At 53.5% G+C, this 18,597-nt stretch overlaps 1 protein-coding gene across 6 annotated transcripts in view; it reads right to left on the bottom strand.

Moving 5' to 3' along the window:
• Positions 1-18,597, bottom strand: part of TRIM9 (tripartite motif containing 9) — a 56,334-nt gene that overhangs the window by 21,785 nt on the left and 15,952 nt on the right. For all 6 annotated transcript variants that reach the window (XR_015772897.1, XM_014257433.2, XM_088057555.1 and 3 more), the window contains exons 2-3: positions 4,504-4,599; positions 3,946-4,068 (exon numbers count right to left, since the gene is read on the bottom strand). Coding sequence is in view for 5 of the 6 variants with exons in the window: in XM_014257433.2 (XP_014112908.2) it covers positions 3,946-4,068; positions 4,504-4,599 (219 nt within the window). In the remaining variant the exon portion in view is untranslated. The remainder of the gene's footprint in view (positions 1-3,945; positions 4,069-4,503; positions 4,600-18,597) is intronic.

Below are 18,597 nucleotides of genomic sequence, written 5' to 3'. Positions count from 1 at the left end.
TTTGGTTGGGATCTAGTGGGGCTTCGTGGCTTTAAAGGAGAAATGGGATGCACACAGGACAGAAAAATTCCCATTGACAGTTTGATTAGTAAAATTGAAGGCTTTGGAAATAAGACATAAACATCTCTCACACGTTTGAAGGCCTGGTCTAAACCCAGTGGGGTCAGTAAAGCCAAAGTGTTTTCCATGTGGCCTTAAGCCACTTGAATCCTGGGATTCTTCAGCCACAGAATCCAGGGATTCTCCTCAGGCCTGAGGGATTTCTACCCCCTGTTACCCCAACAATGCAGAGTCTGTCGATGGGGAGAGCTGGAAGGGAAATCTGGGAGCTCCTCAAGCCGTGAAGGACTCACAGGATGCACCAGATTCCCAGGAAAAGCTGCCACATCCACGTGGGCTTTTGCACAGATGCAGGGATGATGATCTGGACAACCCTTTCCATGAAGAAATTTCCCCTCATATCCAATCTAAATCTCCCTGAAACAACTTGAGGCTGTTACCTCAAAGAGACTGATTCCAGCTGGGCTCTTTAGCAGCTCAGATTTTGAGGGGATTTGGGAAGCTCCATACAATTTGTGGTCATTTTTAGCAAATACCATTTCTCCCCCCCCAATTTAAGTGCTAAATAAGACAACAGCCAGCACCTGGCTGCCAATTCCAGCCTATAAAAAGGGGTTTTTGTGCACTCACAGGAGTTCACCATGACCCTAAAATAGGACAGTTCTTTCCTGAGCTTTTCTTCACCGAGATGACATTAACTATAATTTACATTTTAATTTTAATACAGCTCCTAGAAGGCAATAACATCTCCACTCAGCTCTATTTAACTGCCTTCCTCCTTTTTTTTTAGTACTCCAGTGGATGACAGATTTCAAGGCACTCACAACCTTCCCAGTGCCTGGGATGGGTCCTGCTGGGAATGTCACAGGGGGGACACGGATCCTCCTCGCCCTGGGCCACCGTGGGGATGGAGGGAGGTGTCCTGAGCTTCACCACGGAGCTGCACACCCAGATGGAAAAATCCCAGATGGAAAAACCACCAGGACAGACCCTGGCAAGGTTTGAGTGTGCTGAATCCAGAGCTTTTTCCAGGTGGGTGTTTCCATGGTGACTCAGAGCTGGAAAAGCAGAGCTGCTGTGTCACCAGGAATCCGATCCCACGGGGAACACCAGGTTCCATTGGAAAATCCTGACTGCAGCCTTGGAGAAGGAGCAGCATTTCACCTCTGGAGATCCAGTGCCACGGATAAAATCCCTTTATGCTGAGTGTAATTTGGGAAATGTGGCAAATGCTGCCTGCCTGAACAGCCAAAGCAGCCTGGAGAAATCATGGAGCAAAGGCATCCCGTGGCCTGAAGGCTGGAAAAAAGACTGGAATGGTCCACAGTGCTGCTGAGAGCTTCAGGAGGTGCTCAGGCTGTGTGTGTGGTGGGATGAGGAGAGATTTCTTCCTGGGACAACGCTCCAGGGAAGCCTCTGTGTCCCCTGCACAAAGCTGCCCGTGCTGGAGGACATCATCCCTTGGGAAAGACCCCACTGCTCCTCAGGACCACAGGGAGGTGGAGCAGGCCCCAGGGCTTCTCCAGAAGTTGTTTGTTGAAGCCCAGGTTCTCAGTCTTGAATCCAGCTGCAGTGGGAGGCTGGAGAAGGGCAGGGAGATGTCCTTTCCAAGCTGGTGTCCTCACAAGGCTCTCCCCGCTCTGGAGTAATTAGTGCTGGCCCAGAGTCAGGCCTGGATTAGTGCCTGCCTCCATGGAATGTGTGTCAGCACAAAGCAGGGCAGCCCCAAAGCCAAGCCCACCCCAAATCCAGGCACACAGAGATGGGAACTCGGCCTGGGAGCTTGGGCCGTGTCCTCAGAGGTGCCTGTGGCCCCTGCCAGGGGCTGGCTCTGTCCCCCTGTGCCTCTCCCTGCTCCCTCCTGCCAACATCCCCTGGGCAGCAGCTGCAGCCATGGAGACACGGCTCCAGGACAGCAGCTTGGATCTGCAGGGCTCCCTGGCACTGCCAAGGCTCCCTGGTCTCTGTGAGCACTCATCTCCCAGGGGGACAGGCTCCAGGACAGCGACAAGTGTTCACACAGGACAGGCCTCCTGTGGGAAAGGGAGAAGTTCCCAGCACAAGTCAGTGGTCAGAAGTGTCCTGTGCTGAGGTGAGCATCACCCAGGATGATCCCCACAGTCCTGCAGGACTCACCCTGATCACAGCTCCACAGAAAGCACAGGCCAGGAGGTGACCTCTTGCTTATCTGCAGATGGAAATGGGCCCAAGGTCATCTCAGAGTGAGTGTAAATCACTGCAGCTTCACTCACTCCAGTGGGAACATCAGATGAGCTAAGAGGAAGGAATTTCACCCTGTGAGGGTAGGCAGGCCCTGGCACAGGTACCCAGAGCAGCTGTGGCTGTCCCTGGATCCCTGGAAGTGTCCCAGGCCAGGCTGGATGGGGCTTGGAGAAAGCTGGGATAGTGGAAGGTGTCCCTGCCATGGCAGGGGTGGGACTGGGTGGGATTTAAGATCTTTCCCAAGACAAACCATTCCATGATCCTGATTCTAACTGGATGAAGCTCAGGTGCCACAGAGCCCTCCCTGCCCTTCCCAGGGCACGTCAGGGAGGGTCAGGGAGCGTCAGGGAGGGTCAGGGAGCATCAGGGAGCGAGGCTCCAGGGCTAATTTAAGAGTCCTGTCACAAACCCTTTCTTGTTTTAAGGACCAGGCCTGGCCCATGACAAAGCCCAGCCCATAACAAGGGTGGATGAGGGTGGGATGGAGGCCACAGGACAGGAACAAGCAGTGGGATGCAGATCCATGGATGGACAGGAACCAGCAGTGGGATGCAGATCCATGGACAGGAACAAGCAGTGGGATTCAGATCCATGGATGGACAGGAACAAGCAGTGGGATTCAGATCCACTCCTCCAGCCAAAGGCCTCTGTGGGTTGTGCTGAGCAGGGAAATTGCTTTGTGCTGCCCGGCTTTGTGAGAGTTTAATTAAGCATGCCCTGAAGGGGATGAGGGAAAAGGAGCCCCCCAGGCTCTGGGGGTCCCCTCTGTGCTGTGGCTCTTTGGGGTTGTGCTTTGCTGCTGGCAGTGAGCACTGATGGTGGGCTCTGTCCCACAAAGCTGCCATTGTCCCTCTCCCCATGGAAATGGTCCCATGCAGAGAGCACTGGTGGCCTTCACCCTCGTTTGAGGCAGCTCCAGGAATCCCTCTGCAGCCTCCTGGGTGACCCAAAGCAAGGTCCAGAGATACAGAACACTGAAATGAGCTCGGGAGAGTGACCCAGGGATCACAAATGTGGGTGTGACATCTCTCAGCTGGACTCCAGCACTGATGGCCAGGGTGCAACCCCCTTGTCCAACAATTCTGGGCATGGCTGCTCCTGGTCCACTGCTCCCAGGTGAGATCTGGTCCTTTGCTTCCCTTCTCAGCCCCACATCAGCTGGAAAGACGTGGAGTGTTGACAGTGGGAATGACACAAACCAGGAGCTGCCACTGAGCTGCACCTCTGCTCCCCAACACCAAAAATCTCAGTGCCAGCACCACCCCGAGGCCAGGAAAGCAGAGAAATCAGAGTAATCCTGCTCCTGCTGACAGCTCATGACCACGTCCCTCAGGACCTCAGCAGAGGCTACAAGCACTCAGCATCCTGCAGCACCGTTCCACAAGCTTGGGAGCAACATGGGACAAAGTCACTTTCCATGCTGTACACGTGGTTCTGCTGACCTAAGGACTAGAAATGAACCCGATAATTCAGTGGGAACCACCTGGAGGGAGCAGCACTTTGTCAGGGACACGCCGCGAGCGGCTCGGGCATCTGCAGCGAGACGGAACTCACGTGGAAAAGGAGTGGCTTTCCATTGACCTCCCCAAAAAACCAGCAGCCCAGTCCTCCTTCCCAGCCAGTGCCAACCCTGCTGGAAGCTCTCTGACCACCCAGGCTCACCTTCAGCTTGTGTTCATGCTCCTTGTTGACCCGGGACAGCAGCTGGGCTTTCCTTCTGTTGAGGGCGTCGATGAGGGCGTCACACTGGGCCACCAGGCAGGCCTCGAACTCCACACTGTTCTCCTGCAGGGCAAGAGGGGGTCAGAGCCCAGGGAACATCCCCAGTCCAGCTGGAAAACTGGATTTTCCTTTTCAGTGGTGCCACATGGGTCATCTTTGCGTGTGCAGCTGCACCGCTGCCACCCAGGAATCCACAGCATTGGATATCGTGGAAAACGAGGTGGTGGCAGGTGAGGAACAGGTTTGGATCCACCCAGGGCAGGGTTTGGATCCACCCAGGGCAGGGTTTGGATCCACCCAGGGCAGGGATGGGAAGGGCTCAGGACTCTGCTGTTCCCTCCAGCAGCAGCGGTTCTGGGGAGGGTTCAGGGGGGTGACATGGAAAGGGAGGTGTGGGTTCCTTTGGGAGAGCACCCAGCACACCAAGCTCGGGAAGAGGGACAGGGAATGGCTCATCCTGCTGGGAAGGGGCAGTTTCTCAGCCTGGAGACTCCATACCTGGATTTGCTGCACCATGTTGCGGAGCTGGACCAGGAATTCCTTTGCCTCCTTGGCTCTGTCTGACAAACCATTCAGGGCCTGGGAAAGCTGGCTCTGTGGGGGAAGCAAAGAGAAAAGTTATTTCCATGTCCAGGACTCCTCCATCCCCCTGGATTGGGTGGGATTTGGGACAGACATCCCACCAAGGTGTGTGTGCCTGAGTGCAAGGAGAGGAAAAGCAGGGTTAACCATCATCTCGGAGACCCTGGCTTTGGGAAAGCAGATATTCCGTGTCCTCCTCCTCCACAGGCATCCCTGGGTGATCAGGGACAAGCCACATCCACCCTGGGTCTCACAGCGAGCCATCTGCTCCCTCCCCTGGATCTGTGTCCTCCAGGGAATCACCAAAAATCCTGCAGGATCTGTGCTGAGAACACAGGCCAGGTGAAGGTCTTCCTGCAAAACACCCACTGCTCCTTCTCCCTTTGGAGTGGGAACACTCCCACAGCCCTGGCCGTGCTGGGCTGAGCAGCAGAACGTGCTAATGACCATCATTGTGTTCATCAAATGCTTTTTCATTCCCATGGCACTTCCCAAACACTCAGGAAATCTTCCCAGTCTCCCCCCTTCCCGATTCCAGCAGTGCTTGGATTGTCTCAAGAGCAAATCACCCTCAGCAATTTTCCTCTGGGAGAGATTTTGCCTCTTTTGTGGTTTGAGGGTTTTTTGGGGTGATCTTTCTTTGAGGAAGACACAGAAGGGAGCTGGGAAGGTGGCTGATGTCCCCACAAATCTCCAAAAATCCACTGTGTCCATCCTTCCAGGGATCAGGATGTGGGTGATGGGAAGTGAGATGGGAGATGGGAGCAGAGCTCTGCTGAAATCAAGAAATCAAGAACAAAACCCAGCGCTGCCACCTTGGAGAGCCTTTAAAGGCTCAGAAAATAATGGCCCAGAAAATGACCCCGCTGCTGCTTCCCTGGGAGATGTTAATCTCACCCAAGTGCTTCCTGCATTTCCTCTGTAATTTATCGTGCCCGAGTCGTTAGGATGTGGAGCTAATCAGCAAATGCATCTCTAATAAAAATGGGATTGCTAAATCAGCTCAGCAGGTCCCCCCATCCCTCCTCCCTCCCCCAGGCAAGGTCAGAGCCCCGCAGGGACAACCCAGCCTCTTCCAAAGCCTCCACCACCCTCCTCAGCCCTCCTGGATTTGGGAAGATGCCCCAAGCCCAGCAAGGTGTTTTGCTGAGAGCTGTGTTTCTGCAGGGCCCCAGCCCCTGAAGACACAGGCAATTAATGGAAAAAATCAGCAGGTGTTGGTTGTGTTTACAAGCTCCTCATTAAAATTGCAGCATGTTGGGTTGGGGTTGGTTGTTTTTGGTTTTTTTTTTTCCCCTTTAAAGTCTTTAGAAGGCTTTTATTTTATTTTTTTTTCCCCCCATTAACACACATTTCATCGAGGGTATCTTTAGATCAACATAATTCTTTGAGGCTTTCCTGATGGGAAAGCTTTTTAAAAGTGAGCTTAACATTTCATAAGAGCTCTGTGTGTGCTGCCCATGAAAGTTCCTTCACCCCAGACACCCCCAGACCTGCAGCAGAACGGCTCTTGTGGTGCAGCAAGCTTGGAGCCCCCACAAAAAGCTGCTCCATCAGCTCAGAGCATCCCTGCCTGTGGTCCCACTGCACCCCTTTGTCAGTTCAGCCCTTCCCTCTGCTCCACGTGTTCTTGATGCCTCCAGTGCGAGTGAGGAGCATTCTCCAGCCTGGCAAGTGCAATTTTCCCATCATTTTAAGGCCAGTTCCTACATGGGTGGGCACAGGAGCTCCAAGGTTCAGCTTTTCACCAGCAGGAGCTTCACTCCCATCTCCAGGATGGGTCCCCCTCATGCTGGAGCTGTCCCAGAATGAAGCCATTCCCTGTGTCCTGTCCCTCCCTTGTCCAAGTCCCTCTCCAGCTCTCCTGGAGCCCCTTCAGGCCCTGGAGTCCTCCACAAGAGCTGTTAATATTTCTGACACACACACTGGAAGGATTTCCCCTCTCTGCAACAACCTGGAATGCTGCACTTGCCATCTCCATGCGACAACAAAATCGTCGTGGCTTTTTGGGGTCGGGAGCCACCATCCACGGGATCATCCAGCCACCCCATGTGCTGGGGTGCCAACCCTCAACTAGCACAGGCAGGGAAATTAATGAGTGTGAAATGAAGAAAAATCCCATTTACCCACGCCTTAAAATCAAGGGAGTTTGCTCTTTGAGGAGAGCTGCCCTCTTTTCTCAGTGCTCTCCTTGCAAGGCAGTGAGAAGAGACCTCTGTGATTCACATTAGCATTAATGGGAGCTAAGCATTTCAATCTCTCTGTCCCCAGAGCACTTAGGGAGAGAATCTGTCCTCTCTCCATAACCCTCCTCCTCCCCAGGCACGGCTGACAAAGGGATTTCTGTCACCCTCTCATTCTCCTTTGTCCCAGCACAGGGATGAGAGCAGCTGGTGCAGAAGATTGAGGGGCTCCAGGCTCCAAGAGATGGGAGAAAAGCATCATTTTAACTCTGCATGGTCACAACTGCTCTGGTTTTCCTCCTGTACAGCCCAGCTGCCGGTGATGGAGCTCACCCAAGTGAACTTTGAGGGAGCTGGGCTGGTTATTTTTGGAGGCTGGATGGGTGTGACAGCTCCAGCCACTGGGAAAAGCCTCAAGTTCACCGGTGCTGGACACCAGCAGGAGTGAGGAAGTTGGTCCCATTTCAAACCCCAGCTTGTTTGCAGGTTCTGGCACCAGGCAGGATCATGAAATCACAGAATTGTTGAGGTTGGAAAAGTCCTCTGAGATCGTGGGAGTCCCCAGCTGTTCCCCAGCACTGCCAAGGCCACCTCTGAGCCGTGTCCCCCAGTGCCACATCCACACAGCTTTTAAATCCTCCAGGAATGGTGAGTCCAGCCCTGTCCTGGGCAGCTGTGCCAGGGCTGGACAAACCTTTCAGGAAGGAACTTTCCCTAATATCCAATCTAAACCTCCCCTGGCCCAGCCTGAGGCCGTTCCCTCTCCTCCTGTCCCTGTTCCCTGGCAGCAGAGCCCGACCCCCCCGGCTGTCCCCTCCTGCCAGGGACTTGTGCAGAGCCACAAGGGCCCCCTGAGCCTCCTTTGCTCCAGGCTGAGCCCCTTCCCAGCTCCCTCAGCAATTCTCCAGCCTCTTCCCAGCTCCCTCAGGAATTCTCCAGTCCCTTCCCAGCTCCCTCAGCAATTCTCCAGCCCCTTCCCAGCTCCCTCAGCAATTCTCCAGCCTCTTCCCAGCTCCCTCAGGAATTCTCCAGCCCCTTCCCAGCTCCCTCAGCAATTCTCCAGCCCCTTCCCAGCTCCCTCAGCCTCTCCTGGGGCTCCAGACCCTTCCCAGCTCCGTTCCCTTCTCTGGACAAGCTCCAGCCCCTCTTTGTCCTTTCCAGCACAGGGGACAGTCACTGCCCTGCTCCTGTGGCCACTCTGTGGCTGGCACAAGCCAGGTGCCTTTGACCTCTTTGCCCACCTGGGCTCACACTCAGCTGCTGCCAACCAACATCAAACTCACCAGAACTCACCCCAAAAGAGCTCTTGGCATCACACCAAGAGCTCAGGGCCTGCTCTGACACCCCAAGCAGTGCAACCAGGCCCTGTCTCTCCTCTCCTTCCAACCAAGTCACCTCCCAGCCAGTTCTTCCAGCGGAGCATCCACATGGAAGTAAAAGAGGAGAGGAATACCACGGCAGGGAAAGGAGCTGTTCCCAGCTGTTCTGCTCCTGCCCTCCAAAGGCTGAGGAGCTGTCACAGATGCTGGAGTTGAACTCATGCAAGTCTTTCTTTTAATTAAAAGCACAGGACCTGCAGCCTTTGAATCTTGAGGCCAGCCCTCTGTATGTGATGCATGACTAATTAAAACGGGATGTTTAATTAAAACTTGCATTCAGTCAGGAAGTTGATGAAGCTAAACTGCTGCTAATTGGCTTTTGGCTCCAGCCAGGAGTGCCTGACTTTTGGATTCAAGGCTGTCTCTGAGAAGAAACCAGGAGCTGCAGCCTGGGCTGAACCTGCCCCTCAACTCAGGGCTCAGACAGTGCCGTGGCCTGGGATCCTGCAGGGGCTGGTCCTCACGTCCTGGGATCCTGCAGGGGCTGGTCCTCGTGTCCTGGGATCCTGCAGGGGCTGGTCCTCATGTCCTGGGATCCTGCAGGGGCTGGTCCTCGTGTCCTGGGATCCTGCAGGGACTGCTCTTCGTGTCCTGGGATCCTGCAGGGGCTGGTCCTCATGTCCTTGGATCCTGCAGGGGCTGGTCCTCGTGTCCTGGGATCCTGCAGGGGCCAGCTCTTGGACACTGCAGGGATCCAGGGGCAGCCACAGCTTCTCTGGGCACCCTGTGCCATGGCCTGCCCACCCTCACAGCCAGGAATTCCCAATTCCCAATCTCCCATCCATCCCTGCCCTCTGGCACTGGGAGCCATTCCCTGTGTCCTGTCCCTCCATCCCTTGTCCCCAGTCCCTCTCCAGACCAAGGCCAGGCTGGATGGGGCTTGGAGCAACCCGGACTAGAAGGAAGTGGGATGGAATGGGATGGTCCTGAACATCCCTTCCAACCCAAACCATTCCTTGATCCTGTGATTCTGTGACCTCAGCTGCAAATATCTGTAACTCTGAGCCAGAGCAGGTGACAGGAACAGGCCATGGGTCTGAACACACGGCTCTCCTTGGCTCTCCTCCTTCACTGCAGCCATGCCAGGGAATCTGGGGTGTGCAGGAGGAAGGTAAAATGTAAATCCTTCATGGAACAGCCCCTGGGAGAGCAGATCCATGAGGGAAGTGTGGACCTGGATTGCTCCTGCTGTCCCTGCCACAGCCTAGAGAGCAGTTGGGATGTGCAAAGAGGATCCTCCACATGATCTGGCTCCCTGAGGGAGGGATCTGCACAGGGAATTATCCTGGGGACAACATTATTGCCATTGGAATTAATTCCAGGGCATGGAACATGCAGAGAGGTCCCTGAACCTCTGGAAAAGGAAGGGATGACACTAAAGCCACCCCTGTTAATCCTAGAACCTGGTGGGTCCTCCTGGGGCCCTTTGCCAGTGCAGCACTGGGAAAACCCCAGGCAGGACCTGAGGAGGGAGGACACCCCAGGTGGGGACACTTTGGGGTTTGTCACCTCCATGGAGGTGACACCCAGGTGCAGCTCCCCATCCTTTCCCGTGCCAGTGGAGGGATGGGGTTGGTTTGGGATGCAGGGTGGGTGCAGAGCATCAGCCCTCACCCCTCTGCAGTGCTGAGGGCACCCCTGGAGACACAGACACAGGGAGTTTTCCTCCTGCAGCCCTCTCCTTCCCAAAGCTGCCAGTGGGAAATCCTGCTCCAGAAGGGGCTGGGGACCAAGCCAGGATGGAGGCAGTGGGGAATTCAGCTGGCGAAAAACCTCACATCCCCTCTGCCAGGCAGAGCTGGGGGAGGCCGTGCAGTGGGGTTTGCCCCATGCCAAATCCCAAACCCAAAGCGCTGCCTGCCAGCTGCCAGGATTTTGTTAAAGCCACTTATTTCTTTCACAGTGTTGATAACACAACAAGCAAAGAGCAGAAACCCCTGCCAACCCCTCGCAGTTTGGAGGCTTCATCAGCCCAGCCCAGGTGGTTTTGATTTATTCCCACCACAGCAATTGTTTATTGAGGTGGACACGCACCCGTCCTCCCCTGCAGCCAGGAGCTCTGGGAGTTTTGGGGAGAGCTGGGCATGGCATCCCCGTGATCCCACCATCATAGATCCCAAATCCCATGGATTTAGGGAGAGCTGGGCTGCAGATCCCCAGAAGCAGCCCCTGGAATGTCCATGAGAAGGGAAGAGCCAGCTCTGGACAGCTGCCTGTCCCACAGGACAGGATGGCCTGACCATCCCCTTCCACACATAGCTAAATCCCTGCCCATTTCTGGGCCCAAGCCCCGTGTCCATGGGATATTTTCCTTCCCCAGGGCTGCCCTAACCTCCCTGTGAGGTGATGCTGGCAATATCCAGCCGGAGCTGAAGCCCCCAGCCCCGATGTGCAGTGGCTGGGGTGCACAGATGGCTTTGTTCAGGCAGACACAAGGGCGCTGCATTCCCTCAGCAGGCAGAACTGATTCAAAAGCTCCAGCCTGGAAATAAAACAAGGATAGATTCTTTTCAAGCATGACCTTACTAAAACCCTTTCACTGCCTCCCATGTGGGATCCCCAGGCCCTGGGCAGGCACACGGTGCTCTGCCTGCTCCCAGCCTCGCTGCGGGCCATTCCTGCTGGATTTAGTGTTTTATTCAGCCTGCTCACGGTGACAAATCCTGCAGCAGTGGCACTGTCTGCCATCCATCTGCACTTGCCTGGGTCCAGCTGGCTGCCCAGAGCCCCTCACCCCACACCCTGAGCAGCCCCCAAGTTTGGGGGCGCTCCCTGAAAGGAGATTTGTAACTTTTTCAAAATTTATTCGCTGCTGGAAGCAGGAGATTCAGGGTAAAAACCAGCAATTCTTCTCCTGGCATGGATTCTAAGGCACATAATAGTTATGTCAGAGCTGTGAAAGAACAAGTGTGGCCTGCAGAGCTCCTGCCAGGAGCCATGTGGATGAGGGCCCGGCTGGAATGGCTGGGATGCTGCGGGGACAGGTCACACGCTGCTTTTTCCTTGCTGAAATGGAACAGCAAAGCGTTTTGCTCCTGCTGGGAATCTTTGTGCTCACTTGAACCTGTCATTCCCTGGCTCCCAGGCCAGCTGGTGCTCTGCAGCCTGCAGGGATTCCTCAGCAGGATTTGGGAGAAGCCTGGAGGAGGAGGAGAACCCCTGAATTCCTGCGTCCCTGCTCTTTGATCCCATTTCTTTGAGGGGCAAACCAGGCATGGAAAATTTCCCCAGCAGAAGACACAAAGCCAAGTGGCCTGAGAGATAACAGCATCCCAAAACCACGGAGATGGTCTTGGAACCCACTTCCATCAGAGGGATCAGCCTGGGTTTATCTTATCCCCCTGGAAAAGGGCTGCTCTAGGATGATTCCTTGCAACCTGATGAATCCTAAAATCATCAAAGCTTGGAAGAGACCTCCAAGATCATCAAGTCCAACCTTCCAGGTTGGCTGAAGCTGAGCAAGGCCAGTTTTGCCCTCAGGGACACTCAGTGTGACTTTCTTGGCTGGAATTTGGACTGAACAAATACCAAAGTTCCAGGATGTCCTGGGCTGCTCCTGACTGTGAGGATGTATTAAAGATTCTCTGTCCTTGCTTTGATATAGGATTGAGTCTTTGATTTGATTTTTAGGGAGAGGAAATGAAAGCAGCTCGCAACAGCCCTTTGATTTTGTCCAATTAATTCCTGGTTTGCTTCATTAACGACCACCAGAAAATGATCTTAGCTTTTCCCTGCCAACACCTGACATGGGCCCCTTTGAAAGCACAGGCAGAACTGCAGGATCTCTTACAGGGATGCTGAGAAAAACTCAACCAGGAGCTGCTGCTCTCCCACAGGTACAGAGAGGGGCAAACAAGGTAAGGACAGGAAGGAAAAACTCCAAATATCCATTTGTTGGGTGAGCTGCTGATGAGGTTCTCTCTTCACGCTGCAGGAGAGACAATTTGGTTGTGTCTCTGAGAGGAAGCGCTGCAGCCCTGCACACAGACATCAGGGTGGAAAATGAGGACAAGAGAATTCCAAATCCATGCTGAGTCTGGCTTTTTTTGGGGATCTGAGCCCTGGCAAGAAGACCCCCAGCTTTGCTAAGGGCTGGTTCTTGTGTCCTGGGATCCTGCAGGGGCCAGCCTTGGACACTTCCAGGGATCCAGGGGCAGCCACAGCTTCTCTGGGAACTCTATTCCAGGCTCTCCCCATTCTCCCAGACAGCAATTCCCAATTCCCAATCTCCCATCCATCCCTGCCCTCTGGCACTGGGAGCCATTCCCTGGGTCCTGTCCCTCCATCCCTTGTCCCCAGTCCCTCTCCAGCTCTCCTGGAGCCCCTTCAGGCCCTGCAAGGGGCTCTGAGCTCTCCCTGGATCCTTCCCTTCTCCAGGTGAACATTCACAGCTCTCCCAGCCTGGCTCCAGCCCTTGGAGCAGCTCTGTGGCTCCTCTGGACTCTCTCCAGCAGCTCCACATCCTCCTGATCTCGTTTTCTTGTCCAGCCTCCTCCCCTGCCCCTTATTTAACTGCAAACCATCCCTGGAGATGACAAACTGGGATTTTCCATGTGAGCCACTGCACTAGCCCAGTGGCCACCTGAGCCAGAGGTGACCACTGGAGCCTGGCTGGGTGACCCAGAGGGAGCTGTGAGCTCTGCACCTCAGAGGGCAGCGCTGGGGACACAAAGGTGACACCTGGAGCTGACCCTGGAGCTCAGGACACCACCTGAGTCTTTAAAAGCCATTTCCTCCTGTCTGCTGCCTGGGGTGAGGGGAATCCAGGGCTCTGGGGCTTAGGAGTGAAGGGAAAATGCCACAAGGAGCAGGGATCAGCCGAGGGGGGGGATTAGCTGCTAAGCAGCCTGCTCAGGAAATGCAGCTCCATTAACGACCTTTCTCTCTAATTAAGGCTCTGCAATGAATTTGTTGCTTCTTAAGAACAACAGGAATGCTCTTTCCGTGGCTGCTGAGATGGGGGACATCTTCCTTGATGAGCCAGTTCCTTCTGACCTCCTCCAGAAGCTGAACTCGGCTTCCTGAGGCTGCTCATAACTGGATCCACTGCCTTGATTACCTGGCACTAATTAGCAATATTACTCCTGATATTTGCTGTGCACTGATTTCCTCAACAGGTACAGCAGCCCAGTGGGGAACTCCATGTCAATAATGCAGCTCCCTGGATTTCTCCTGGATGATTGTTCAGGGCTGGATCTGTGCTGGCCAGGGGAGTGAAAGGACAGCAGCTCTGGGTAAGGAGCAAACGAGGTTTTCCAGGGTATTTCTGCAGGTTCCCTTCAGCTTGGACTTTTCCTCTGGGTGTTTTGTCCTGGATGTTTGTCTGCAATGAGTCCTGCCCTTCATCATTCCCAGGGAAAGGAAATCTGCCAGGATGTGCCTGACTGCAGCAGGCAGCCCCAGTGAGGTCAGAATCCCAGAGTGGTTTGGGTTGGAAGAGACCTCAAAGCTCATCCAGTTCCACCCCTGCCATGGCAGGGACACCTTCCAGTATCCCAGGTTGTTCCAAGCCCTGTCCAACCTGGCCTTGGACACTTCCAGGGATCCAGGGGCAGCCAGTCCTGCTCAGGGATCCTTTGGAAAAGGGGTGGTGGCAGGAATCTGTGGGTGAGAGCAGGGCAGGGCACAGCTCCACTGGGAGAGCTGGATGCAGCTCCTCGAGGACTGGGCTGCTCTGGAACGGCACCACAGAGCTGCACTGAGGCTTCCTGCTTCAGGTGAGAAAATTTTTGGGGTCAAGACTGGCTGGAAAAGGCTTTTCTTGGTCAGAAATGAGGAGAAATAGCTGTCACCTCCTGAAGGGAGCTCCAAGAAATATGGAGAGGGGATTTTTTTATAAGGGCATGGAGGGATAGGACAGAGGGGAATGGATTCACACAGAGAGTAAGTTCAGATTGGATATTGGGAAGGAATTCCTGGCTGGGAGGGTGGTGAGCCCCTGGCACAGGGTGCCCAGAGCAGCTGTGGCTGCCCCTGGATCCCTGGAAGTGCCCAAGACCAGGTTGGATGGGATTTGGAGCAGCCTGGGACAGTGGAAGGTGTCCCTGCCATGAGCAGAGGGTTGGAATGAGATGGGCTTGAAGATCCCTCACAACCCAAACCATTCTGTGTTTCTTGCTGTGAATTCCCACCAGTTTTAGAATTTAGAGATCAAAAAAAAAATATAAAAAAATAAAGAAGATTAGAGGCAGAGCAGCCTCTCTCCACAACAAACACAGACCTTCACACGATGCTCAGGGAACACTGAGCCATGGTCAAACATCTCAGCTCTTCCCAAGGATTCCCACAACACGAAAAGCAGGATGTGAATCACAGATGGCATCATGGCCATCCTTAATTACATCCTGGAGGCAGCAAACCCCTCTCTCTTCCTCAGCAAGCTGCTGTCAGCTCCCTAAAAACCCCTGCTCCCCTTGAGCTCCCTTCTGCCTCAGGCCTGAGCAGTGACTGCAGAGGCTTTGAGCTCTTCAGAGGAAAATGAGCTCCTCAGGGATTGCTGTGAAATGTTTACACAGAACACACGAGCACTGGGGAATGACTGCCAGGAAAGGTCAAGGAGCTTTAAATCACTTCCAGCCTAAACCACTTCCAGCCTAAACCTCTTCTAATCTAAACCTCTTCCAGCCTAAACTTCTAGTCTAAACCTTTCCAGTCTAAACCTCTTCCAGCCTAAACCACTTCCAGCCTAAACCTCTTCTAATCTAAACCTCTTCCAGCCTAAACTTCTAGTCTAAACCTTTCCAGTCTAAACCAATTCCAGCCTAAACCACTTCCAGTCTAAACCTCTTCCAGTCTAAACATCTTCTAATCTAAACCAATTCCAGCCTAAACCACTTCCAGCCTAAACTTCTAATCTAAACCACTTCCAGCCTAAACTAATTCCAGTTTAAACCTCTTCCAATCTAAACCAATTCCAGTCTAAACCTCTTCCAGTCTAAACCAATTCCAGCCTAAACCTCTTCCAGCCTAAACCAATTCAAATTTAAATCACTTCCAGCCTAAACCTCTTCCAGCCTAAACCAATTCCAGCCTAAACTTCTAATCTAAACCTCTTCCAGCCTAAACCTCTTCCAGCCTAAACCTCTTCCAGCCTAAACCTCTTCCAGCCTAAACTTCTAATCTAAACTACTTCCAGCTTAAACCAATTCCAGTTTAAACCTCTTCCAATCTAAACCACTTCCAGTTTAAACCACTTCCAGCCTAAACCACTTCCAGCCTAAACTTCTAATCTAAACCACTTCCAGCCTAAACCACTTCCAACCTAAACTACTTCCAGCCTAAACCTCTTCCAGCCCAAACCCCTTCCAATCAGGTCAGTGCTAGGGAAAGGTTCCTGCTGCATCTGAAGGACACAAACCCCTGCTGCATCTTTTTACTCAACAAATCTGGAGGCTGTTCCTGTAAGTGGTGAGCAAGTCCCAGCAGGCAAACTCTGTCTCCTCAGTTTTTCTCCGTGCTGGATGATGAAAAAACGTGGAAGCAAAGACTTAGGTCATGCTCTCGTGGGTCCAGATCTGTGTCCTGTACAGAATAAAGGTGCTGTGGACAAAACAAGGCCATGAAGCTGTCAGGGCACGGGCACACCCAGTTTTTTGGGGTGGAATTAGCACAGGAATATACAGATGTGGCCACCACTGCATCTTCTCCTCCATCTCCATCCAGGCACTGCCCAACACCCAGGAATGTGCACACTGCAGATCTGCTGCTTCCTGCCTTAAAATTCTGCCCCATCTGCCTCCAATCCCATTAGTGCCTCCACTCCAGTGCTTACTCACACTTCAGCTCTCCCATCCCATTATTGCATTAAGTCTTTAAATCTGATTACATTGTTTGGAGTTAAATTTAAACCTGATTAACTGCATAAACAATGATTTTTCCCCCCCCCCCCTCCTCAGTCCTGGCCCTAACCCAGGGCTGAGAGCTCTGTGGGGCAATTCCTCTTCCTGCAGGGAGAGTATTGACCATCCTTTTGTCTTGTCCTACAGCCTTTAATCACCATCTGGGTGCTGGAGTCAGGCTCAGCCATAAACAGCCTTGACAGCTCGCCAGCATCTTGACTTTGCTTTGACATTTAATTGCCTAGAAATGCAAATTGCATTGGATTCTCCAGTTCTGAGCAGTCACTGAGGCAAAAAGGGAAAGGAACACACCCCATGGCTGGGATGGGTGCGAGCATGAAGGCTCAGAGAGCTGGGGGTGTTCACTTGGAGAAGGCTCCAGGGAGAGCTCAGAGCCCTTTCCAGAGCCTGAAGGGGCTCCAGGAGAGCTGGAGAGGGACTGGGGACAAGGGATGGAGGGACAGGACACAGGGAATGGATTTAAGCTGAAAGAGGAGAAATTTAAGTTCAATATAAGGAAGAAATTCTTCCCTGTGAGGGTGGGGAGTGCCCAGAGAAGCTCTGGATGTCCCTGGATCCCTGGAAGTGTCCAAGGTCAGGTTGGACAGGGCTTGGAGCACCCTGGGATAGCAAAAAGTGTCCCTGCCCATGGCAGGGGTGGAATGAGATGGGATTTAAGGTCCTTTCCCACCCAAACATTCTGGGATTCCATGAATCTATCAAGTCCCACCACAGAGAGCAGCTCAGTCAAGCCCCTTCCTCCTGAACTTGTCCCTGATGTGGCACCCAGGAGGTCTGGAATCCACCCCTGCTGTGCCACAGGAGCCCAGAGTGACACGGGCACCTCTCCCAGTGACACCTGTGGGGCAGTGGGGCGGCTGGGGAAGGCCAAAGTCCACGTTCCAGCTGCAGGAGCAGGTGGCTGATGTCCTGGCTGTCACCAGGCACGTCCCACAGCCACAGCAGCCCCGTGCAGGACGACCCAAACCACGGCTCTCCACCATCCCAGCCCGGCCCCTGAGCAGCAGCTCCTCATCCCACAGCCCTCTGCCTCCCTGGCTGCTGCCCAAAACTGGGATTTTACACAATTTCCTCAGGGATTTAGCTCAAGGGAGGTTTGCAAAGGCGCAGATGGGAGATGGCATCTCATTCCCTTCGGCTGCAGACACACAGAACTTCCCCAGGACAGGAGGAAACACAAATATCCTCCACAAAGTGCCTTTGCGCTCATCTCCTGGTGCTGCAGCCTCCAAGGATGGGCTGCTGTACCCAAAAACTTGTCTGCCTTTCCCAAGGGAAGGAGCCAAACAAAAAGTCTCTCCTCTCCCACTCAAATCTTACCTTGGACTCATCTGAAATCCTAGAGAAGTAAAAAATGAGGATTTTTGTGTGTGCTCCTTTTGGCTGCTTCTCTTAGCCATGTGCCACTGTGAAAAGCAGCCTGGGGTGCGAAGTGAAACAGCACCAGCATGGAAGGGGTTGGAGCAGATGGCTTTTAAGGTCATTTCCAACCCAAACCATTCCATGATTTTGTGACCACAGCCTGCATTTGCTCATTTCCATCCTTGGCTCAAATCCAAAGCAGCCTCAGGCCATTATTTCCCATTCCTGATGGGATGCTGGCTAATCCCTGCTGAAGGAGATGGCATTTGGGGTCATTAGCACTCGTTCAGGCCATTGCCCACACGCCAAAATTCCCAATCCCAAAGTGGGAACAGAGTGGATTTAACCACATTTCCATCACTAGGACTGAAGTGTGGAACTTCTTGCTGCACCCATGGGAAACACAAAGCCTCCACCAGCCTGCTTGAGGTTTGAAGACCATCCCAATCCCCTCTCCAACCTTCTCTCCCCCTCTCATGCCCAGCTTGCTGCTTTTTCCTGAGGTTCCATTTTCCAGCCGCTCTCCTCCGCGGTTTGCCATCGCCCCCATCCCCGTGTGCCCCACACCACCACCGTCCTCCAGCTGAGGCTGGGCTGGCAGGAACGTTCCAAACATTCAGGACAGCTCACAGCACCTTTTTGGGGTGGTTTTTGTGCTCTCCTTGGAGCTCTTCTATCGACGTGAACAATTAAATCCCTGCCCATCATCACCATCATCTCCTGAGGAAAATCCATCAGCACCGACCTGACCTCCAAGTGTGCAGCAAGGCCCTCCCTCTGCTTGTCTGACGGGTTTTTAGGAGGATGTGGCTTCTCCTCAAACATTCCCTTTGGTTTTTCACTCAGCATTGCTCTTGGCCTGTGCTTTAAAGCTCGTGTTCCACGGTGAGCGCCCGACGGGCGCAAAAGCGACGCGTGAAATCCCCCCGAGATGTTCTGTGTGATGAGGATGCCCAGAGCCATCAGCAAAAACACATTTCAGGGATTTGAGCATTCCCAGCAGCCTCCCTGAGCTCTCCCTCACATCTCCAGGAAACAGCAGCTCTGCCCTGCTCGGCACAGGCACTGCAATGTTCCCTTCACCAGCACCAGGACATCAGTTAATTATCACTCATTTTATGCTTTCTGCTTTTAATAAGATTGCTGGATTCACACAGCAGCAGGAAGGAGGAAAACATGGATCACCTGGTCTTTCTGCTTCATTTCTTCCCCCTCCAACAGGATGGG

Source organism: Pseudopodoces humilis, chromosome 7, assembly GCF_049639895.1.
Source record: "Pseudopodoces humilis isolate 2021_Gansu_Grassland_sample_001 chromosome 7, ASM4963989v1, whole genome shotgun sequence".
In the NCBI taxonomy this organism is placed as follows: domain Eukaryota; kingdom Metazoa; phylum Chordata; class Aves; order Passeriformes; family Paridae; genus Pseudopodoces; species Pseudopodoces humilis.
Note: the sequence above shows the minus strand (reverse complement) of the source record. Positions and strands in the feature narration are given on the sequence as shown.